General features: G+C 36.6%; 1 protein-coding gene across 6 annotated transcripts in view; it reads left to right on the top strand.

The window, feature by feature from the left end:
* RC3H1 (ring finger and CCCH-type domains 1) overlaps positions 1-25,709 on the top strand; it is an 85,276-nt gene that overhangs the window by 18,115 nt on the left and 41,452 nt on the right. For 4 of the 6 annotated variants that reach the window (XM_049633991.1, XM_049633993.1, XM_049633995.1 and 1 more), the window contains exons 2-5: positions 17,935-18,334; positions 21,738-21,858; positions 22,579-22,818; positions 23,266-23,441. In XM_049633991.1, the coding sequence (XP_049489948.1) occupies positions 18,104-18,334; positions 21,738-21,858; positions 22,579-22,818; positions 23,266-23,441 (768 nt within the window). In that variant the 5' untranslated portion in view covers positions 17,935-18,103. Of the gene's footprint in view, positions 1-7,377; positions 18,335-21,737; positions 21,859-22,578; positions 22,819-23,265; positions 23,442-25,709 lie in introns of those variants that run through there. The other 2 variants (XM_049633994.1, XM_049633996.1) reach the window with 2 other exon arrangements.

Genomic DNA, 25,709 nt, shown 5'->3' with positions numbered 1-25,709 from the left:
CAACCCTTCACCCAGAGGGTGACCCGAAGCCCTGCCCCATCCCAGGGTGCCCTGGGACTGCTGACTGCCTCCACAGGTCTGGTCTCCCTGGGTTCTCAGGGCAACAGGTACAAACTCTGTGCCGGTCACCTTTGATTTGGTCTGTGGAGACTAGGATGGGCAGTTGTAAGTAAACGCCTTGTGCCTTTGCTGTCAACTCTTTAAAAAAAAAAAAAAAAATCTGCATGTAAATGGACCCATGCAGTTCAAACCAGTATTGTTCAAGGGTCAGCTGTACAGGTATGCTTACTTGGTGATAATTCATTGAACCGACCATTCTTGATCTCTATGTATGCCTTTCTGTAAGCTACACTTTAACACATTTTAAGTATCTTAAAATATATAGAAAATAAGATTCATTTTCTGTTTTAGTCCTGTGATGATTCTCAGTGAAAAGTTCTAATAAAATGTTCCTTGTGATTCTCTTCAAAAGGAATGTATTAGTTGCAATAACCTAATTAAAAAATAAGCTGGTAGGCTTAAATAGTTCCAGGGGTCCTGTACTAAATTTACTTAATTTGAAACTGATCATGCTCAGGTTAAACGTAAAACAGGCACCATTTAATTTAGATCTTTATTTTTGGCTAATAAAATAATTATTAATTCAATAAAAATTACAGGTGCTGGAAGTTGGAAGATACTGTATTACAGTAGAAAAAGTACAGGCTTTGCAAAGAATTGGACAAACGTGGGTTCATATTATGACTAGACCACTAAATTAGCTGAGTAACTTTGTTTTCTTTCCTTCCTTCCTTCGTCAGTAGTGGTGATAGCTATCTCAGGAGGTTGTTGGAGGATTAAATGAGATGATCTCTAAGGGCTTGGCGCTCATATCCCAAGTGGGATTTGGGGGTGAAGAGGGAATAGTTTTGGAGAGTGTATAAAGATAGTTGTAGGTAGGAAAAAAGAAGTATAACCTGCTGAAGATCACTAAGGTGATGATGTTAAGGAAAGTTAAGTCTTTAGATTATAACCAGTAAATACTAACAACATCTAACTTGGGAGTATACGAATCTATCAATGTTAAGAGTTAATAATGCTTCTCTGGCACATCAGCATGAAGGACTGTTAGCATGGGTGACAAGTATTAAGTTGGAATATAATAAGTTTTAGACAGATTTACATTGAGTTTAAGTGGTTGGTACCTATTTTTTCTAGAGGACGTGTCATCCATGCTGTGCTTTGAAAATGTTATCATTTTGGTATACTTGACTGCTTCTCCCCTTAGTATTAATTTATGCTGTAGGATTAAGAAACTAAATTTAGGCATGTTGTGTTTATGAAGGTACTTCAGTATATTAGTAATTTTTAGGGCCTTCATGAGGATAGATTCACACTTTTAAAAGGTTGTAATTCAATTGAGAACTTTTCGTGTTTCAGGGTCACTATTACATTCAGTATTATGTATTCTCAAAACGCTATGATGAAATTTATACATGTTATGTTATGCTTTAATTATATAACAATTAGATATCTAAGTTGAGTGGCTGAAAACAACCTTTTATTTGGTTACACTTTTGAGTCAGCATTTGGGGCAGGATTTAGCTGTGTGGTTCTGCTGCTGGTCTCCATTTAAGTCACTCATGCAGCTTGAGTCATCTAGCAGCTCACATTGGGGCTGATTGTTCCAGGGGACTGAGCTTGGACAGTTTTTCTCTGTTTTGTTCTCTGTCTAGGTCCTGATTGTCTCAAGGGTGTAATAATATTTTATAAGGTTATTATAATTAAAAGATAATATACTTTAAGTTTTTAGAATATATTTTTTAAGGTTTATTGTATTTTTGAGAGTATGAGCAAGGGAGGGCCAGAGAGATAGAGGATCTGAAGTGGGCTTGGTGCTTACAGCAGTGAGCCTGATGTGGGCCTTGAACTCACAAACTGTGAGATCATGACTTGAGCCAAAGACATTTGAGTCACTCATGAGCCACCCATGAGCCCCAAGTTTTTGGAATATTTTAACCCATAGTAAATTCTGTTACTGTTTTAGAGCTTAGCATTCTTTCAAGTCTCCATTTGTTTATGTTTAACCTATGATTATCTCCTTCAAAGATAGGAATGCTAGCATAGCTTGCTAATAAGTGGTATCCCAGAGGCCTTCTGAAAGATAAAGTTGAGGGTTTTTCTCTCTGTTTGCCAGCTTTGATATATTAAGACTCATTTGCCCATGTTAAAAGGTGCCTGCTTAAAATAATGAAATAAAAACCTGGATTTTATATTTGAGTTTATAAACCTTCAGGTACCTTCTTAAAATCTCCTTCTTCCAAAATGGAAATTGTGTGTGTGCACTGGAGAGCAAACTATCGGTTATTTTAATTGCATTTACGCCTGATAATCTAATTATTCTTAAACTGGGGTATAAGAATACTTGGATTTTTAAGCTTTTAAAAAATTTTTAAAAAATATTTAGGCTTTTAATGTCTGGCTTACAAGTTTGTTTTGTAAGTTTAGGGGAGTAATTGTCTAAAATTGGAGTTACTTGTTACCAATGTTAAATTTTGGCCACAGAGAGTTTGTCATTATGTTGCTGATGTTAAATATCTTTTTTGTCCCCAGTGTCTTAAGGTGCAAAGTAAGATTATTGATTTGAGATTTTTTCAAGTTTTTAATTTTTTTCTTGTTTATTAGTTTTTTGTCTTATTATTTTTTTTAATTTTAATTCCGGTGTAATTAACGTATAGTGTCACATTAGTTTCAGGTGTACAATGTAGTGATTCAACAATTTTATACATTAGTCAGTACTCATCATGGTAAGTGTACTCTTAATCCCCTTCACCTATTTCACCCGTCCCCCTACCCACCTCCCTCTTTTTTTTTTTTTTTTTTTTTTAATGTTTATTTTAGAGAGAGGGAGACAGAGGATCTGAAGTGGGCTCTGCTGACAGCAGAAGAGCCCGATGAGGGGCTCGAACCCACGAATTATGAGATCAAGACCAGAGTGCTAAAGTCTGGCTCAGCTGCCTGAGCCACCCAGGCGCCCCTCTTTTTAAATGTAAACATTTAAAGCTGCACACTTCTCTCTAAACCTTGCTTTAGTTGCATCTTATAAGTTTTTGTATTGTATATCTTGTCATTCATCTCAAAATAGTTTCTGGTTGCCCTTTTCACTTCTTCTTTGACTTAATTGGTTATTTAGGTTATTGTGGTTTAATTTCCCTATGTTTGTGAATTCCCCAAATTTCTTTCTGTTATTTGTAATTTCATTCCATTGTGGTCAGAGAACATAACTTTAGCGATTTCAGTCCTCTTAAATGTATTGAGACTTGTTTTATGGTCTAGCATATGGTCTGCCTTGGAGATTGTTCCGTGTGTACCTGAAAAGAATTCTGTTGTTAGGTATTCTCTGGATGTCTTTAAGGTCTAGTTGGTTCATAATGTTATTCAACTCCTATAAATCCTTGTTGACCTGTGCATGCTAGTCTAGATGGTAAAGCCCTAGGTTTCTTCCCTAGCAGCAAGCTTTCCATTAGCTCAGTTGACTTTTTGTTGGAGAAAACAGAAATACTCCAGCTTGATACATTTGCTAATGTGTGTTGGCTGACTTTTTTCTGTATTAAAACCATAGAGAAAATCATGAGAGGGAAAAAAAACCAAGAGACTCTCTGATTTTAAGGAACTTAGAGTCTAGTTATGGCTTAGCTAATTGCTCTATTGAGGGTATTGTTAACAGGGATAACTATAGTTAAGAAATCTAGTAATCTAGGTAAGAGATGTTGGTAACCTAAACTTAGATACTGGGAATGGATGGGAAGGTTTAAGGAAACATTAAAATGAAATGATAGGGCTTGGTGACTGATTAGTTAAGGGGGAAGGGTTTGAGGAAAAGGGAAAAGTCAGTTGATGATGCCCCATGCTTCTGTCAATGGGTAAGTGACTCATCATTGACATAGGGAACAAAGGTTTTTGGTAAGGTTGAAATGATTTGGGATGCTAGTTAGACATGGATGGCTAGTAACCAATTGATTATATGGCTCTGGTTGGCATTGAGAAAAGAGGTCTGGGGAGCCTGGGTGGCATAGTCAGTTAAATGTCCCACTTTGGCTCAGGTCAAGATCTCACAGTTCGTGGGTTCAAGCCCCACATCAGGCTCTGTGCTGGCAGCTCAGAGCCTGGAGCCTGCTTTAGATTCTGTGTGTGTCTCTCTCTCTGTTCCTCCCCTGCTCTCACTCTGTCTCTCCCTCAAAAATAAATAAACATTTAAAAAATTAAAAAAAAAAGAAGAGAGGTCTGAACTTGAGATACTGATTTGGAAATCATCAGCATGTAGTCGGTATTTGAAAGCTGAAAAATAGATGGAATTACTCGGGGAAATTTTGTAGAGGAAAGAATTGAGGTAGGAATTCTGGAAAATCATATATTCCAGAGATGGACAGAGAAGGAGAAACTCTCGACAGAGACACGCATGGAGTGGCTTGCCATTAGTGGATTATCTGGACAGTATGTCATAATAGAAACCAAAAGGGGACAGCATTTGTAGGAATAACTGGCCAACATTATTAAATGCTATATATAAAGAAATTAATGACTGAGACAGAACCATTGAATTTTAAAAGAAGGTTGTTGACATGTTTGTTAAGAGATGTTTCAACATAGTGGTTGGGATAGAGTGGGTAGTTTTAAAACTGAAAGGTGAGGGAGTAGAGAAAGAGCCTAAGAAGAGGACAAGGACAGGGATTGAATGACTTTTATTTATTTATTTTTTAAGTAACTCTATGCCCATTGAGGGACTCAAACTCACAACCCTGAGATCGAGAGTTGCACACTCCACTGAGCCAGCCAGGTGCCCCAACTTTTTTTTTTTTTTTTTTTTAATTAAAGATTGGAGACATAAATGTTTTTTAAGCTCCTCTGAACAAGGATTTAACCATGCCTGTAGGGAAGGAAAGAACTAGTAAAGAGGGATAAATTGAAGAAATGGATTATTAGTGCTGCCCCAATAAACTATCTCAATTTCATTGAACTCCTCAGGAGTCTATAGGTTAGTAATTGACAGTCTGAAATATGAGTTTATGGGGCACAGGTTAGATTTATTTTTCCTCGTGAGCATTTACCCCTACATTCATGGTTACTGAATACTTGCCAATCAGGTTTGTCATTGCGTCTCAAAATAACTTCTGGAGACCAAAGGAACAAACTTCCTGTTCTGAAAATGAGCGATTATTGCAGCAGGAGGAGAGATTTCAAAACGTGACCTGAAAAACTATTTAAAGTCTAGTTAAAATATTTGGCCTAGGCGCCAAAAATTATTCATGGATCTTTTTTGTTGGGGCTGAGTTATCTTTAGGATTTAGAAAAGAGGCTTAATTAAGAAGACATCAATTTTCACAAAGAAAACAACCAATATCAGAAATTTGCATTTAATCTGAAAGCAATTAACAAAATAACAGATCAACTAAAATGCCAAGTGTATTCCAGAATATTCCTGATTTTGGTTATTATTAGTTCTTGTTGTATTGTTGATGTTTGAACACCACTAAATGGTGATAACATACTTAGTTAACAATATAGTATATGTAATATTCAGTGGAGGATTAATGCAGAAGCTGAAAAAGTGAAGTAACCTTTGGCTGTTTTGCTATAATGCGAAGTTTTCTAAGTATTCCACAGATGCTTTAAAGATGAACGCTTTTTTCTTTTTTTTTATGTTTTTTTTTTTAATCATCTTTTTTTTTTTTTTTTTAACGTTTATTTATTTTTGAGACAGAGAGAGACAGAGCATGAACAGGGGAGGGTCAGAGAGAGAGGGAGACCCAGAATCCGAAGCAGGCTCCAGGCTCCGAGCTGTCAGCACAGAGCCCGATGCGGGGCTTGAACTCACGGACTGTGAGATCATGACCTGAGCTGAAGTCGGACACTTAACCCACTGAGCCACCCAGGCGCCCTAGCCCCTCACCTCCCCCTTTTCTTTTTAAGATGATGCTTTTCTGCCACCTCTTTAATAACTGGTGATGTCCTCTTCAGTGTAGCACATTTACACACAACGTGTAACTTAACGTAGAATAAAAACCTGGAGCTTTAAAACTGTGCACACAAAGTTAGAGGTTGTCATTCACTTTCTGGAGTACCACTTCAACTTCAGATTAGGCAGCTTCTCCATGAATGAATGGTTTTATCTGTTTTTACTATTTCTTCTTCTAAATTTGGCATTATGCTGCAGGTAGAAATGTTTCTTTTTGTCCTTCTAAATACTGGATGGCTAAATAAGCCATCTAAATGATCCCTTTGCTGCTTTCTCAACACTTTTTATCAAGCCCTATCTTTTAGGCTTTCCTCCCTCTAAATCCAAAGCTATTCTCTCTATACCTGTCTGAAGTATTTGTCCGTTTGTACTGACATTAGCGTTTACATTATTTTATTTACATCTACAATGTGTGTTCACATATTTTGGGAAGATATTTTTACAATCAAAATTGAGTCTTGGGGCGCCTGGATGGCTCAGTTGGTTAAGCGTCCGACTTCGGCTCAGGTCATGATCTCACGGTCCTTGAGTTTGGGTCCTGTGTTGGGCTCTGTGCTCACAGCTCAGAGCTTGGAGCCTGCTTCAGATTCTGTGTCTCCCTTTCTCTCTCTCCCTCCCCTGCTCTGTACTCTGTGTCTCTCAAAAAGCAAATAAACATTAAAAAATAAATAAATAAAAAATTGGGTCTTTCTTCATAGGACATTATTGCTGGAAAAACCTTGAGCCTCCTTAAAAATCTGAGACTAGTATTTCATCTGTAAATTAATTGATACTCTGCTGAGAATTATAACACTGAGAATTATTATAATAAGCCTTCATTGATTTTTCTTCTTTTTGTTTTGATTTCCTGTTTTTTTGCTTTGTTTTTCAAGATTGTTAAAAATGTTCTCTGATGTTGCCCTGCATGTTAGTTGCTATGGAAATGTTCCAGAGAGATTACAAATTAAATTACGACCAAGAATACAGAGTTAAACTCCTCTCGTAGGGTAGAGTGTGAGGAAACCAAGGGTTTCTTCTTAAAATAAGGTTTTGCTTAATATATCTTTCTCAGGGCAGCTTATACCTCAGATTCACATAAGAGCTGAGTTGTAGTCTCAGCTCACAATATATCAGCTTCAGGCAAGTTATTTAATTCTGTTGAAGCTCAAGTGTTATCTATAAAATGGGCATAAAAATGCCTCAGAGGGGTGACTGGCCCAGATTAGATGCTTGATGAATTTCATTTCCATTTTCTCCCTCTAAGTCAGAGGCAGATAAAACGAACCTGTGTAGAGGAGATGGTAATACATTTTTAATAACTTTTTATTTATTTATTTTAGAGAAAGAGCACGAGCAGGGGATGGGGGCAGAGGTGTGGGGGTTGGGGTCGGGGAGAGAGAATCTTAAGCAGGTTCCACCTTCAGCTCAGTGCGGAGCCCAATCCGGGGGTCATCAGCTCTCTTCCATAACCGTGGGATCATGACCTGAGCTGAAATCAAGAGTCGGACACTCAACTGACTGAGCCAGGCACCCCTTTAATAATTTTTTAGATGTCAGTTTTTAATACATGTATAGATTAACGTTTTATTTATTTTTGAGAGAGAGGAAGAGTGTGAGCAGGGTATGAGCAGAGAGAGGGAGACAAAGAATTCAAAGCAGGCTCCAAGCTCTAAGTTGCCAGCACAGAGCCTGACGGGAACCCATGAACTGTGACATCATGACCTGAACCCAAGTTGGACGTTTAACTGACTTAGCCACCTAGGCGCCCCACTTTATAATATAGTTAAATGAAATCTTCAAAGCAATATAATTTAGCTTTTAATTAGGGCTATTGTCTTTATATATTTTTTAAGTTTATTTATGTATTACGAGAGAGAGCGAGCAGGGGAGGGGCAGAGAGAGGGAGAGAGAGATAATCCCAAGCAGTTTCTGCACTGTCAGCACTGAGCCCGACCCAGGGTTTGTACTCCTGAATTGTGAGATCACAACCTGAGCCAAAATCAAGAGTTGGATGCTTAACCGACTGAGCCACCCACACACCCCTGTATTTTTAAAGTATTGCATTTAAAAATTTGAAGACTAAGACTCTTTATTAAAAAAGACTTTAATGATTTTTAATAGCTTTATTGACATAATTTACATACTTATAAAATTCACATATTTTAAGTGCACAATTCATTGATTTTTCGTAAATTTGCAGAATTGTGCAGTCATCACAATTCAATTTTAGGACATTTCCATCACCCTTAAAAGTTCCCTGCCTTGGCCTTGGGGCATCTGGGTGGCTCAGTTGGTTAAGTGTGGGACTCTTCATTTCAGCTCAGGTCATGATCTCACAGTTCATGAGTTCGAGCCCCACATTGGGCTCTCTTTAGTGGAGCCCCCTTCTTCGGATCCTCTGTCTGTCTCTCTTTCTCTCAAATGAATGTTAAAAAACAAAAGTTCTCCTTCCCTAAGGACTATTGGTCATCTGTAAGATGGCACAAGTTACGGTATTTAACACTACCAGCTTGGGAATTAGGCTGGCCAGGCTTAAATCATAGTCCTGCCACTTGCTAGCTTTGTGTCTTTGGGTACTTCTCTGTACTTTGGTTTCTTTACTTTATCATTAAAATGAAGGTAATACATGCATTACAGCATTGCTGTGAATAATTAATTAGATACTGTATATAGAGCACTGAAAGTGTTGGCACCTACTTGGTACTTAACAGATATTGGTTACTGGTGGTAGTTCATATTGTGTTTTAGATTTATGGTGCACACTTAAACGAGAAAAGCATCTGAAAACACCTAGCATAATACCTGACACATGGTTTATTTTCAGAAAACCAAGCTCTTTTTCTGTACCATATCATAATCTTGTCTGTAGTACTTATGAGCACTATTCCTTGTGTAAAAATGTTAATATTCTTGAGGAAGTTATGATATTTTAAAATTTAGGCCTTCTTCAAGGTGAACTGATTGCTATTTATCATGTTGTTATGTATAACCAATTAGTAACAGTAAAGATTACGACTTGCCATTTACAGAGGGGAATAGGCCTTGTTTTAACTGATAGGAAGGTTAACCATTGCTTTCATCATTGAGTAACAGTCACTTGTTTGGATTTTTGTTAGAAATAAAGAGGGTTCATCATCCATGCTTTTCAGATTAGAAAGGTTTCAGTAGAATTACTCCTGTTGAGCTAGGTTTGGGCTGACTGACCCCTAACACACAATGAGTTGTCTGGAGGCCTTGAGCACATGTGCTTTGATGAATAGAATTATTTAGGACTTTTTTTTTTTCCTGACAGAACCTTGCTCTGAAAAAGCTTAAAGAATCTGGATATTGGTGTTTAGTATTTTAGTCATTTTCTTTTTCTTTCTTTCTTTCAAGAGACCCAGCACGAGTGGGGTGGGGGGGGGGGGGGGGGACAGAGAGGGGAGACACAGAATCCAAATCAGGCTCTAGGCTCTGAGCTGACAGCAGAGAGCCCGATGAGGGGCTCAAACTTGTGAACCACAAGATCATGACCTGAGCCGAAGTTGGACACTTAACCGACTGAGACACCCAGGTGCCCCTATTTCTTTTTGTTTTTTAACGTTTATTATTTATTTTTGAGAGAGAAACAATGCGAGCACTGGAGGGGTAAAGAGAGAAGACACAGAGCCCAATGCAGGGCTTGAACTCATGAACTGTGAGATCATGACCTGAGCTAAAGTTGGATGCTTAATCAACTGAGCCACCCAGGCGCCACTGTCAGTTTATTTCATAGGTTTACTCCATACTGAGAGAAGGTTTACTACATTCACTAAGCCATGTGTCCTGTATAATTTAGATATGTTTTGTGGTTGAGGATGTTGTAAACATCTGTTTATGGGAAAACTTGGGGAATGTTTAGAAAGATGACTTTGGAGAAAGATGTTTAAGGAATGAGGAAGTGGAAATTGTTCTTAGATCTAATAACTACAGTTAATAACATTTTGACGTTCAAAAAAAAAATCTTTGCTTTATGATTTTATAGTTCCTAAAATAGAATCATCAAAGATTGAGTTACTATTCATAATCATCAAATTTCCCAAGCAAAATCAAACTTTTAAAATACTGTTTTCCCTCGGTCTTTCATACCTATCTTTCTGATCAAAAGAAAGTTGTTGTTTTTTTTGTTTTTTTTTGTTTTTTGTTTTAAGTTTATTTAAGAGAGAGAGAGAGCACGTGCGTGCTGAAGGGACAGAGAGAGAGAGAGAAACACAATCAGGCTGTGCACCATCAGCATGGAGCCCAGTGTGGGGCTCAACCTCATGAATCATGAGATGACCTAGGCCGAAATCAAGAGTCAAACACTTAACCAACTGAGCTACCCAGGCACCCCTAGAATGCTTTTATTTTTAGTGAAGAACTGGGTGCTGATTCTATGTGTTTATTCTATCAAGTTTGTTATAGTTGTCTCTAAGAACTATTTTACTGGAAAATGCAAGAGTTTAGCAACTATATACCTGATTTTACTATGTTGAGATGAAATGATACATAAAATTAATAAAATGTGCTAGTTCTTTGAAACAGGTAAATTATAGAGAAGTTATAAAAAGTTTTTAATGCATTTTGAAAAAAAAACAACTAAGTTTTGAGAATTTGGATGTTCAAATGTATAAAGCAGTCCGTTTAATAAGGAGAAATGTTTTAGTCTTACAATAATTTATCTTAGAAGTAGCCTAAATTGTGTTCTAAATGTACTCTAGCTTCTCTTGTTTTCATTGTTTCAAAATTATTTGCACTTATAAAATTCATGATTAATTTTATAAGCTGCCCAACTGTATAACTTGCTGTTAATTTTGTTTGACATCTTTCCAGACCTTTTTCTTCCATCTGTTCATATCCATTAATACCCTGGGAACATGACCTCATCCCAGTTTGTTTAGATTATCTGTTATATGCACTTCTGTCTCTGTCTTTTACCTTTACCTTGATAGCATTTACCATGCCTTGGAGTCATGTATTTAGTTTGTGTCTCTGTTGTTTATATGGGTAATGAAAGAAACGATGGAAGCTCTGTGCAGACTTGCAAAGACTTGCTTGTTCACTATTTTTTATCCCTAGTGCTGGGCACATAGTAAAAACCCATAAAAGATTTTTATGCAAGTAACTGAATGTTTAATTTTTACTGGGAATGGAGAAAGGTTTTTAGGGTATAATTTCTAAGAAACACTGGTTTAGTACAGAAAGAGAGAAGAGTTGCAAATGACAGCATTTAAAATACTTTTTATCCAGTTAATAATACATATTTGTATATTGACCTATATGGATAAAGAATCCGAAAAGAAAATAAACCAGGGGTTTGTCTGTGCAGGTGGATGGAAGTGAGGACTAGAGGGATGAGAGATAGGGGTGAGAAGGAGACATTTTGGTGTAATCATTTAAAAAAATGTTTGGTGCACGTGAACATCACTTTTAAAGAACTTACAAGAGTTTGTTGAGATTGTGGTGCAAATACAGAGGAAATATATGTTCATATAAATTACTATTTTTATTTTTTATATTCTTATGTTTTCACTAGTTACTTTATTTCAGTATGTCTGAATCAGTGATTTCTTCTCTCTTTTCTTTTCTTTTCTTTTTTTTCTTTATAGACAGAGAGACAGAGAGACAGACACATCTTGAGCAGGGGGTGGGGTGGGGGCGGAGAGAACCCCAAGCAGGCTCTGCCCTGTCAGCTGTGGGATCATGACAGGAGAACTGAAATGAAATCAAGAGTCGCTTAACCGACTGAGTCACCCAGGTACCCCATCTGAGTCAGTGATTCTTATTTTCCCCTTCCCTTCCTCCTCAAATAAAACCTTTGAGAACTGATAAAAATTTGAGAATTGATAAAAGCCCTGGATCCTATTCCTGAAGGAATGAGCATGTGTATATAAACAATTTTACATATTTCCAAGGTTAATGGATGCCTTGATACAAGCCAAATATTGTTAACTGTAGTTTTAGTGTACAAGGATATTTTATTTTATTTTATTTCTTTTTTTCAATTTATTTCTCTCCCTTTTTTAAAATGTATGCATGTATGTTTGTTTATTTTTTGAGAAAGTGAGAGTGTGCAAGCAGGGGAGAGACAGAGAGAGGGGGAGAGAGAGAACCCCAAGCAGGCTCCATGCTCAGCACAGTGCCTGACACAGGGCTTGATCCCATGACCCTGGGATCATCAGAATTAATAAGAGTCAGAGGCTTAACCCAACCGAGCCACCCAGGTGCCCCCACCCTTTTCTTTTTTTTTTTAAATCCCAAGTTAGTTAACATACAGCATAATAATGGTTTCAGGGGTAGAATTTAGTGATTCATCACTTACACATAACACCCATTGCTCATCCCAACTAGTGTCCTCCTTAATGCACCTTGCCCATTTAGCCCATCCCCCCATCCAGCACCCCTCCAGAAACCCTCAGTTTGTTCTCTGTATTTAAGAGTCTCTTATGGTTTGCTTCCCTCTCTGTTTTTATCTTATTTTTCTTTCCCTTCCCCTGTGTTCATCTGTTTGGTTTCTTAAATTATACATATGAATGAAATAATGATATTTGTCTTTCTCTGACTTATTTCACTTAACATAATGCATTCTAGTTCCATACACATTATTGCAAATGGCAGGATTTTATTCTTTTTAATCACTGAGTAATATTCCGTTGTGTATATACACACCACATCTTCTTTATCCATTTGTCAGTTGATGAACTTTTGGGTTCTTTCCATAATTTGGCTATTGTCAATAGGGCTGCTATAAATATTGGGATGCATGTGCCCCTTCGAATCAGCGTTTTTGTATCCTTTGGATAAATACCTAGTAGTGCAATTGCTAGGTCGTAGGGTAGTTCTATCTTTAATTTTTGAGGAACCTCCAGAGTGGCTGTGCCACTTTGCATTCCCACCAGCAGTGCAAAAGTTCCCCTTTCTCTGCATCCTCGCCAACATCTGTTGTTGCCTGAGTTGTTAATGTGAGCCATTCTGACAGGTGTGAGGTGGTATCTCATTGTGGTTTTGATTTGTATTTCCCTGATGATGAGTGATGTCGAGCATCTTTTCATGTGTCTGTTAGCCATCAGGAGGTCTTCTTTGGAAAAGTGTCTGTCTGTGCCTTTTGCCCATTTCTTCACTGGATTATTTGTTCTTTGGGTGTTGAGTTTAAGTTCTTCATAGAGTTTGGATACTAACCCCTTATCTGATATGTCATTTGCAAATATCTTCTCCCATTCCGTTGGTTGCCTTTTGGTGTTGCTGTTTCCTTCACTGCGCAGTTGTTTTTTATCTTTTTAAAAAAATTTATTTATTTTGAGACCAAGAAAAAGCGCAATTAGAGGAGGGGCAGAGAGAGAGTCTTAAGCAGGCTCCGCACTGTCACTGCAGAGCCTCATGTGGGGCTTGAACTCATGAACTATGAGATCCATCACCTAAGCAGAAGGGCAGTGCTTATTAACCAATTATTATTATTATAGTGCTTATTATTAATCCAGGTGCCCCACAGAAGCTTTTTATCTTGATAAGGTCCCAATAGTTCATTTTTGCTTTTTTCCCTTACCTCCGGAGACATGTTAGTATGCAAGGATATTTTAAAAATCAAGGGGTGGTGATAGGTTTATTTTCAAGGCAGTCTGATAGGGGTGCCGGGGACACTAAAACTAGAAACTTGGTTTCTAATCCTGGCTCTGCCGTTATCAAGCTGCATGACGTTGTAACTCTTTTACTTGTCTTGTTTTTGGTCTTCTTCATGTCGAATTGGTACAGTGGCAAGTGCACAGGCTTCAGTGTCAAGTACTGATCCGAGGTGGTTGTGTCTTGATTTTGCTACACCTATGTGACCTTGCACAGAGTTCTCTGAATGTTAATTTTATTTCTCTGCAAAAAGAAGGAAAGTGATTCCAAGTTCTTTGGGTTTTAAAGATTGAATGGAAGGAGATGTTTGAAAATGTTTAATAATACTTGCTACTGATTGGGACATAAGAATGTTACCTCATCTTGAAAAATTAGGCAAGAACCAGATGATCTCTAAAGTGTCTTTTACCAATAGAATTTTGTGATTGTATTTGAAACAATTATTGTGGGGCGCCTGGGTGTCTCAGTTGGTTGAGTGTCCGACTTTGACTTGGGGTCATGATTTCACAGTTCGTGGGTTTGAGCCCTGCATCAAGCTCTCTGCTGTCAGCACCAGAGCCTGCTTTGGATCCTCTGTCCCCCTCTCTCTCTCTGCCCCTTCCCCACTGTTTTTCTCTCTCTCAAAATTAAATAAACATTTTTTAAAAAATCTTGTTACAACTTGTTACAACAGAATAATTTGGAAAACTTGTGGCAGCACAGTTCTGAGACCATGTAGGAGAGCAGTGAGTTTTCAAGTCTGTAAAACTGATGTTGATCATATTTTCTACCTGTTTTCCATATTGCACAGTGTCAGATGTCGTAAATCTCAAAAAGTTGCTTGCAATTTTAAGACTCATTAAAGAATAATATAGATTAGAATTTCTTAATTTAAGAGTTTTTAAGTCACTTACAATTTTATGAACAGATTTTCGCATGTCTTGTCAACTCTTGAAATTATAGGCAAAAACTTTACGTAGTCTAAATTATAGTGGGGAGCTATTAGCTTTCATAGTGAACAAGACAGATTAGATCTCAGCTCTTGTGGAGTCTATATTCTAATATTAGATAGATATGGAGTAAGCAAATAAAAATATAAGAAGAAAAATGTAACATAGATAATGTAAATGTTTTGTAGAGAATTTAAGTACAGCGATGGACTATAGAATGATTTGGAGTTTTAAGTGGCCAGGGAGGATGTGACATTTTTGGTGGCATCTAAGTGATGAAGAGTGCGATCCAATTCAAAGATTAGATAGAATACCTAGTACTAACATACTAAGGTGAGGATAAGTGTTAGAAAATGAAGTTGGAGAAATAATTACAGGTCATATCATTTAGGGTTTTGTAAACAAGAATAAGAAATCCAGATTTTATTCTAAATATAATAGAAAGCTTTTTCAGGATTTTGGCTGGAGAATGATGTGAAAACTCAAAATAGAGACCTGATGATTCCAGCATTTAGGAGTTTAAGAGATCAAAAACAGCCAGTGAGTTAGAAAGGATGAGGGGAATGTGGTTCATTGATGGTTTCAAGAAGCAGGGAGTTAGTAGTTGTCTGTTTCATATCTCATTGAGAAGACAAATGAGATTAGAACAAGGGCCTGACCATAGATTTGGCAGTAAGTTTAGCAGAATTACTGTGAAGTTAGTATTAGGGAATGCAGCTTTGTGGCATTGGTTTTTGAATGAAATCGCAAGTAGTTTCTTCCTACATTATATTTAACCTTTTATTTGTGAATGGTGATCTGGGTAAGAGTTTGGGTTTTGTGCCAGAACATCTGGGTTAATATCTTAGCTCTATTTCTTTTTATCTTACTCAGCCTCTCTAAACTTCCACTTCTCATATCTGTAAAATGGGATAACAGTAATTACCTACCTTTTATGTGTTCTGTGTAAGGCGTTTAGCATAGTATGTGGCAAATAGCTGTATTCATAGTAAAAGTTATGACATGGTATAAAAACATTTATTATACATTTATTTGAGAGAGAGAGAGTGAGAGAGAGAGAGAGAGAGAGAGAGAGAGAGAGAGAGAGAGAGAGAATCTTAAGCAATTTCCACACTCAGCGCAGAGCCCAACCTGGAGTTTAATTCCATGACCCCCGGATCATGACCTGAGCTGAAATCAAGAGTCAGATGCTCAACTAACTGAGCCACCCAGATGCCCCAACATCTTACTATATATTTTGTGCCCTTTGGGGGTTTGTGTAGTTTATAGTGTTTGAGAGAATTAAGTGCTTTGTTTTACCTGTACTTTAAGATGAACAAGTTTTAAGTTGTCTAGAAAGCCATACTAGTAAAAAGGAAGGAACCATTAAACTCTCTTTGCAGAGATTAACAGGATCAGATTCTTTGCAGGCATTGATATATGTTGCCATGCTAATCTATAGAAAAGTTTATGTGAGTGATGCTTTATCTACTTAATCAAGTTCAGCAAGCAATTTATGGCTAATTTCAGTTCCTTTTCTGAACATTATGTCTTCTCTAAAAATTTACCCCTTTTTTTTGAGCATTCTGCAAACCAATGTACAAATCTAGCATTTGAGTCTACAAGTGAATAATTAGATACTGTATTTTCTTTTTTTAACATTCCAGAGGAGTTTCAGTTTATTAAGTAGTAATAATTTATTATAATCATACTTGTAGCTACTCATAATGTATTTGATTAAATCTATTGTATTAGAAGTTTTTATCTTTAAAACATTATAGAAATCAAAATGTGAGTGATTTCTTTATTTGCTCATTCTTGTTATTGCAAGGGTCATTTCAACACACATGCAGATAACTTGGGGTGCCTGGGTGGCTCAGTCTGTTGAGCATCTGACTCTTGGTTTCTGCTCAGGTCATGATCTTATGGTTTGTAAAATCCAGCCCCATGGTGCCTACTTGGGATTCTGTCTCTCCTCTCTCTGTCTGCCTCTCACCTGCTTGCATGTATGCACACAGCATGCTCTCTCAAAATAAATAAAGTTTAAAAAAAAATGAACTATTTCTTTGCCCATTCTTGTTATTGCAAGGGCTATTTTAACACACATGCAGATAACTCTAATTTTAGATCCTGAACATGAAATTAACTTGGTAAAATATATGTATCTTATAGCACCTTTGCAAAAACACAAACAAAGCTAAGATTACTCAGAAGGCAGATATTATGACTGTGCTGTTTCACTGTTTCCCTAGCAATTCAGTCTGGCACATAGTAGTGCTTAGTAAATATTTGTTGAATGAATGGATAAATTTTTAACATACCTAATGAAAACTGTTCTGTCATCAATAGTGGGTTTGCATTTAAGGTTGAGTTGTTTCAATAAAGCAAGAAGTAAATGTAATGCTCAAAGAATAAGGTATATAGATAATTTACTTTCCTAGTTAATTACAGCTTAATTGTTTTCATCTTTGTAAGCAGTTTCTCTTGAGCATAATCACATCTTTAACAACTTATGATACTGTTACTTTCTTCTGTACATCAATTCTCATTTTTAGAAACTACAGTTAGATAAATAGTACATATTATTTAAGATGTGCTGTAAGTTTTAGGTTGAATTTTATATATAAAAAAAATTTCTGTTAGACACAGGTGATAAGTCAATTTGGCTTTTATCTTCTGCCAAAAAAGACGGTAGGAAATGAAATTTGAACTATAATTGTTGTACCATTAATAAATCTGAGAGTTAAAAAAAAATCTTTTGAAGTAAATAATTGTAACTATGCATTGTTCTAACACAGCACACTATAGCAACAGGTGTAGGCCATAGCAGGGGCTTAAAGGTAACTAACTACTGGTAAATAAAATTCATAACGGTGTCTAAAACCCTTAAAAAGACTTTAAAAAATTTCACAGACTCTTTGTTATCTGATACCCAATTTGATGATAAAATATTTTGAGGTAGTTTTAATTTTAGGCCAATTTTTAAAAACTCTGTCTTGAGGTATAACATACACAGACGTGTACATATCATAAGTGTAGAGCTTGATAAATGCTCACAGCTGAACAGATTCATGTAACTGGTATGCAGCTCAAGAAACAATATTATTAGCCACTTTAAAAAGGCTAATTCTTAAATATAAAACAATCGTAGACTTAGATAAATTTGCGAGATTTAGATCCTGGATCTAACCTTGTTACTAACTTCATTTGTTACCTTGGGCAAGTTATTTTATCTTTCTGGGGTCCACTCCACATCTCTACAGCAAGGAGATGAGACTAGAAGTTTTATTTATGACTTTATTCTATGAAAGTGCAAAACAGTGGACCATAGTGATATAAATGTGGTATAAAAGATTGTAGGTAATAGAGTGTGAATGCAGTTTAATTGAAAAGGAAAACACACTAATTTTTTTCTTTTTTTTTCTGTTTGTTTTCCAGGTTATATTTCACACTATGTGCTGACTGTATCTACGGAAGATATTTAAAAAAAAAACTTTTTTCAAAGATTTTGATTCCAGTGGAATCTTTGCTTTAGATTATTGTGTGTGTGTGTGTGTGTGTGTGTGTGTGTGTGTGTGTGTGTTAGTGAATTGTAACTCCAGTAACAATGCCTGTACAAGCTCCACAGTGGACGGATTTCCTCTCCTGCCCAATTTGCACTCAGACTTTCGATGAAACAATTCGAAAGCCCATCAGTTTGGGTTGTGGCCATACTGTCTGCAAGATGTGCCTGAATAAACTCCACCGCAAGGCTTGCCCATTTGACCAGACCACTATCAATACAGACATTGAGCTCCTCCCCGTGAACTCAGCATTGCTGCAGCTAGTGGGTGCTCAGGTAAGATGGGTGACTTATTCTTTTTAATCTCTGAGTGTATGTGTTTTCCTCTTAAGAGAAACTTGTTGAATTCAAATTGGGCAACATTGCCTTCTATCTAAATAGATAAAGTTCTGTTCAGTACCGTGCAGACCCTTTATTTTAGTGTGTTGGGAGATTTATTGTTGTAGTGCAGTGTTCCTCCGTCATAACAGTCATTTAATCTGGTGGTCAGCCTTTCTCAACAATCTTAGCTATTGAGATCACTAGAGAAACCTAAGAGGCAAATCACAAGGACTATTTTTCGAGAGAGAGAGAGAGAGAGAGAGGGAGGATGTGTGGGGCAGAGGGGGAGGAGGGAGGGAGAGAGAACAAACGAATGAACGAATGAATGCATGAATGAATAAATCCCAGGCAGGCTCTAGGCTCAGTGCGGAGCTCAACATGGGGCTTGATCACACAGCTGTGAGATCATGACCTGAGCTGAAATAGAGTTGGACGCTCAGCCAACTGAGCCACCCAGATTCCCCTTCTTTTTTTTTTTTTTTTTAAAGGACCTCTTAATATTGGGGAAAATATTACTCATAAAAACCATTGCATTTTACTAAATAGGAGAAGTGAAGCTACTTCAGATAATTTTACTTAGTAGACACTACTCAAATGAAAGATGAAGAAGGTGACAAAAACTGTAGAGTGCATAGCCTTTGGGAATCATTTTTCTAGAGTAGGAGGAAATATATCCCTAGCTACCTAAATAAAGGTAAAAGTAAGTCTGGCAGTTCTGATGGTAATATTCTGAAAATTTTCTCTCAGTATTCTCAAAGTAGAGATCAGTAGTATCCTCAGAAGATTTCACAAAGTCAAGGGAGGTGAGTTTTTGGAAGCTAGATAGTTACTTAAGTAATCCCTTGCTAAATTTGCATAGTTTGAGTCTGAAATGCCATATATTTATCATAAGTCATTTTTCCGAATAGATATGCTAGAACTTTGGATCTGGCCCCATTAATATTTTCTAGATCAGTCTTGATGTAAACTGCTAAAATGTAGGAAAGGTTGATATTACGTATGTTGGAGATAAAGAGAATAGAGTAGTTTATTCAAAAAGAAAACTTCTTTTATTGATAAACCTCTCTTGTGATGTCACCAACACTATAAAATATTTGTCAAAAGGGAAAGTGCAGTTGATCCTATTTCTTCTTGTACTTAATTTTTCATTTCATAATCATTTATCTTTTTATTTTGAAAATCCTGCTATCACATTTTGGAAACATTTTTTAAAAATGGACTTAATAGGGATAATAATTTTAGAAATACACTATTTTTTTTTTAAATAGCAAATAACCAAGGGGGCACCTGGGTGGCTCAGTCAGTTAAACAACTGACTTCGGCTCAGGTCATGATCTCATGGTTCATGGGTTTGAGCCCCGCGTCGGAATCTGTGCTGACAGCTTAGAGCCTGGAGCCTGCTTCAGATTCTGTGTCTCCCTCTGTCTCTGCTCATTCTCTGTCTCTCTTTGTCTCTCAAAAATAAATAAATGTTAAATAGCAAATAACCAAGGCTTGCTTTTTTCATGAAGTTGTCTAAAGATGAACTCCTTTCTGCAAAATGAGTAAGACTATGTCATACCTTACCTGAAACAACTAATGTTTATGAAATTTGAGGATAGGGCATTTTAATATATAGTAGCCACTATTTTAGCCCTGAAGAGTTCCATTAAAAAACTGTTGACTTAATGCGTGAATTAAGCAAAGTTGCAGTATATAAAAGCAACATGCAAAAATTAGTTGCATTTTTATACACTAACAATGAACAATACAAAAGGAAACTAAGAAAACAATTCCATTATGGCAGCATCAAAATAATAAAATACTTGGGAATAAAAGGTGAAAGGCTTATGCACTGAAAACTACAAAACGTTGAAAGAAATTAAAGAAGCCATAAACAAATGGAAAGACATTGCACGTTCCTGGATTGGCAGACCCAAAGAAATCTACCAATTCAGTGTAAGCTCTGTCAAAGTCCCAATGTGTGGTGGTGTTTTGTTTTTTTTTCCCAAAAGAAACAAACAACAACAACAAAAAACCCTAAAATTTATATGGTATCAGAAGGGACCACAAAATAGTCAAAAAAATCTTGAAAAAGAACAAAGATGGAGGAATCACACCCCAGATTTTGAAACTGCAAAGCTATAGTGATGAAGACAGTGTGATACTGGTATAAAGACAAACATTTAGATCAGTAAAATAGAGTCCAGAAATAAACTCACACATACGAAACGATTTTTGACAACATTGCAAAGACCATTCAGTGAAGAAAGGACAGTTTTTCCAACAAATGGTGCTGGGAAAACTTGGATATCCAAATGTGTACCAGAATCCATTTGGACCCCTACTTCACGCCATCTACAAAAATTAACCCAAAATGAACCAATGTAAAAGTTAAAACTACAGAACTCTTAAAATAAAATATAGGCATAAGTCTTTGTGACCTTAGAATAGGCAGTGAGGTTTTTTTTAGATAGGACACGAAAAGTACAAGAAATAAAGGATAAATTGAACTGAAGACTTAAAACTTTGTCCTTCAAAGGACACCATCGGAGTGAAAGAACAACTCACAGAATGAGAGAAAATAATTGTAACTCATAGATCTAAAAGTTGTGTCTCAGATGTAATAAAGACTCCTACAACTCAATAATAAAAAGGACATAATTTTAAAATGGGCAAAGATCTGGACGCCTCACCAGAGAAGATACACGGATGGCAAATGAGCTGATGAAAAGTTGCTCGACGTAATTTGCCACTAAGGAATTACAAATTAAAACCACGAGATGCTGCTACACACCAGTTAGAATAGCTTCAAGGTCCAAAACACTGACAGCACCAAATGCTGGTGAGGATGTGGAGCAACAGAAACTCTTATTGCTGGTGAGAATGCAAAGTAGTGTAGTCACTTTGGAAGTTACTGCACGACTCTATGATTCTGTTTACATGAAATGTCCAAAATAGGCAAATCCACAAGAGACAGAAAGCCAATTAGTATTTTCTTATGGTTGGTGGGGAGTTGGGAGGAAATATGGGAGGGGTGACAGTTAAGAGTATGGTGTTCTTTGGCGGGGTGATGAAAATGTTCTAAAATTGTAATGGTTACACACCTGTGAATATACTAAAAACCATTGAATTATATATCTTAAATGGGTCGCCTACATGGTATACAAATTATGTTTTAGTAAAGCGATTATAAAACCAAAATAATGCATTAAATTTAGTGTGTTAGTATAGAAAAGGTCTTTTGAAAGGCTTCAGTAAATTTAGTGGCAGTTTTGATGTTACCACTGTTAGAGTAGCAGTGCATAAAATATACTTAATAAGACATTTGTTTAATTAATTAGTGTGCACTCATACAGACCTTTTTTTTGACCTCAAGGTCCCTGAGCAGCAGCCCATTACTCTGTGTAGTGGGGTTGAAGATACAAAGCATTATGAGGAAGCCAAGAAATGTGTAGAAGAATTAGCATTGTACCTGAAACCACTCAGCAGTGCTAGAGGTGAATCAGATGCAACTATCCGTGCCAAATAAATGTTTATGAAAGATGCTTTTCTTACCATAAAAATGGTGGGGTGTAAGTGAATGTTAATGAAATTCACTTATTTATTGTAAGTCAAACCCACTAGTACTAAATAGTATCATTACAAACCATTCCAACAGATGAATTTAAAGTTTATGTGATGTTGGAAACATTTGAATGAGTTGCAAAAGTAAGTGTGAATATACTAGTGGTTTCAGGAGGGCTCCCCGCCATTTGACAACTCTGGATTGTCTGCCTTCTTTTCAGTTTTATACGATGTGCCATAGAGAGTGTAATAAACTTGGGAGTTGCTGTTACCGCCTTGCCATTATGGCTTATCGTTTCAATAGGAACATAAAATTAACTGTTATGAAATAATATGCCAGAATTGTTATGACCTCAAGATTTGGGTCTTAAATTAATTATTAATTTTGTCCCTCCATGGTTGTGATGAATAATAATATATTTAATGTTACAATGAATATTATTTTTACATGATATAACAACTTTTGTATATTTTTAAAATGAAAACGAGGCTTTTATTTATATCATTTTATCTCTTGTTTATTTTAAATATCCTAGTAGAAACCAGAGCTGTTCACATATCCATGAAGTCAGTCAGCCCATCAGAGGAAATTTTTTTGGACTCTTAAAAGCTGCATTGTAAACCTAGAAATAACTTTTTACTCTCTTTTAAAGGAGTGGGTCTGAATAGCACTACTCAGAGTGTTCTGAGTCGCCCAATGCAGAGGAAGCTGGTGACTCTGGTCCACTGCCAACTTGTGGAAGAGGAAGGCCGGATTCGTGCTATGAGAGCAGCTCGATCTTTAGGTGAACGAACAGTTACAGAGCTCATTCTTCAACACCAAAATCCTCAGCAACTGTCCTCCAATCTCTGGGCAGCAGTCAGAGCTAGGGGCTGCCAGTTCCTTGGACCAGGTATGTGATTAAAGTTTGATATTTATTATGCCAGTAATTCTAAAAGTATGGTGTCAGAACTGTAAGTGCCATGTAGAAAGACTAGTTCTTTGCAATATTCTGTTGTTACAAAATAATATCCCACTTGACGATCATGGCTTGGGCAATTCCATGTCAGTTTTTTAGAGCACTTAAAACTTTTAATGGCAAAAGTTTTCATTTTGATAGAGATATTTCTTGAATGTATTAATTTTTTATCTGTTTTCTTAAATAAAATATATAGAGTGTAGTATAAAATTGCCCCAAAATAGTTAGAAAGTATAACTGTGAATACTTTTTGTGTTTTTGTGTTGTGTTGCCCATTAATTAAGTGGCACCTGCAGAAGTTTTTGAGTATTGCCCTTCTAATAAATAGATGTGTCTTATCTTTGCATATGATAAATTCTGGTTTTGCCCAACTTTTCCTAGCAATGCAGGAGGAAGCTCTAAAGCTGGTTCTCTTGGCCTTGGAAGATGGTTCTGCTTTGTCAAGAAAAGTATTGGTTCTCTTTGTGGTGCAAAGGTTGGAGCCACGGTTTCCTCAAGCCTCTAAAACTAGCATTGGGCATGTTGTCCAGCTCCTTTATAGAGCCTCCTGCTTCAAGGTATGAACCAGGGAACCAGCGTTACATTTGGGCTTGAAAGGAAACCTTGTCTTTTTCCCCAACTTAAATAGTAAATCTTTGAGTTTAATAAAGTTGCCCCCTCAGAAAATTTCAACATTTCAAGAATGTAGATGGTATCCTATTAAAGTTAAATCTTGTTACATTGAATTTTGTATATTAGATAATGAACAACATAAACCGAGGCTTATATAGATGTTTATATTTGAAGAGACCATTAAACTGTGTCATTTCCCCGCCGAGACTATAAGCAGAATTGGTCTGAGCAGAGTCATTGAAGCAGGAAGAAATTTTATTTGGCTCTTTGCTCCTGCTATAATTCCATATACACAGTGGGGTTAAAACAGTACTGGAGCTCCATTTGCCATTTTCTTTTCAGTGTAGATAGTGATGCTGGACTTCTTCTTTTGTATCCCAGATTGAACCAGCACTGCTTCCAACATTGGTGCTCACTATGTATCATTTATTTTTCATCCTGTTTTCCTGACTTCTTAATGTCAAGGCTTCTTCTTCTAACTTTTTTAATGTTTATTTTGGAGAGAGAGGGAGAGGGAGCCTGTGTGCGCAGCTGGGGGAGGGGTAGAGAAAGGGAAACAGGATCCGAAGCGGGCTCCCAGCGCTGACAGCAGAGAGCCAGCCCGACGTAGGGCTTGAACTCACAAACCATGAGATCATGACCTGAGCTGAAGTCGGATGCTTCACCGACTGAGCCACTCAGGTGCCCCATCTAAGGCTTCTTACTTCTGACACAACACATAACTAGTACTTCATGAACCAGGCATGCCTCTGAAATTGTTTTAATTCATACAGCCTATAAGGAAACCCATTCCTTGGTCACCATGTCCCCTCATCTGACACTCAAACTAAAGAATCCTACGTCCTACTATAGTCTTGTCTATGTTCTCATTTTCTGAGAAAGATGAAATGGTTCACAGAATCAACAGGAAAGCATACCAATTTAATTAAAAAAAATTTTTTTTAAGCTCTAACTAAATGCCAATATTCTTAAGTTTCTTTCTAGAGACAGATTATATATATATACTGAAAATGTGCTGTGGACTCCAGGTTTGTACCCAACCCTGTCCTTGCCTTAAAGCACCTCTGGAACTGTGAGAAACTCTAGCCAAAATAACTCCCAACTGGTTCAGATTGTCCCTGAATAACTCAACATTTGTTGTAATGATTGTAATAACATGATTTTACAGTGTCGTCTGGAATACAGTTTAGAATGTCTGTCTGCTTCCAGAGTTCTTTGTTCTCTACTAACAGCACCAGACAGATACAGTATCGCAAGCTTGAAAAAGAAAATGAAAGAAAAGGAAATCTAGCCTTCTCCTGTGAAGTAGTAAGCGATCCAAAAACCCTAAAATACCTACAGTGAACCTCTTTCAATCCTAATTAGAAGTATTAATAGTAATTAAAAAGAGATTGGAAGTTGCAAAAAATCCAGTTTTTCACTTGAGTCATGATTATGTTTCTTTATTGTCTGCCTGCTTTCTTCTCTTGCCGGTAATAATGTACTATTAGTACATATTAACTAAATTAACTGAACATATTAACTATTAGTTATTAACATTTAATATAATATTAGCAGTTATTAACAGTTAACATAATATTAACAATTAAACATTAACTAAATTAACTCATTTAATTCTCTAAGCTTTTCCCTCCTCCTTGCAGCTATATGTGTCTGTATAGGTGTGTTCTAGTTATGTCCTTTTAGCATCTTTTATTTCCATTTGAAAAACCTTTTCAAACTGGGGTAATTCTGGTCCTTCTGAGCACAGTTATAGTTCCAGGAGTTACTTTAGACATTGCATCTCTTGGAAATCTTTGATTGTTTTTAGTTAAAAGAGAGTTTTGAGAGCCAAGTCCAGGGAACCCTATTATATCATATAGAAAAGATTCTACATTTTAATAATATTTAGCTTATATTGAGAGTATGTTTTTGTACATACTCATACACATGTGGTCTTTTGACTTGCCTTTAACAAGTCAAACAAGTCTTTAACAAGATTTTTCTTTTAATTGGTTGGTCTTTGTACGGACTTAGCTAACAAAATTTAAGTTAGACTTTCTTGGAATAAGAATGGAATACATTTTATTTTATTTTATTTTATTTTATTTTATTTTTTTTTTAATATATGAAATTTACTGTCAAATTGGTTTCCATACAACACCCAGTGCTCATCCCAAAAGGTGCCCTCCTCAATACCCATCACCCACCCTGCCCTCCCTCCCACCCCCCAT

The sequence above is a fragment of the Panthera uncia genome, chromosome F1, assembly GCF_023721935.1.
Source record: "Panthera uncia isolate 11264 chromosome F1, Puncia_PCG_1.0, whole genome shotgun sequence".
NCBI lineage: Eukaryota > Metazoa > Chordata > Mammalia > Carnivora > Felidae > Panthera > Panthera uncia.
The sequence above is the reverse complement of the archived record's forward strand: the minus strand, read 5'-3'. Positions and strand labels throughout refer to the sequence as shown.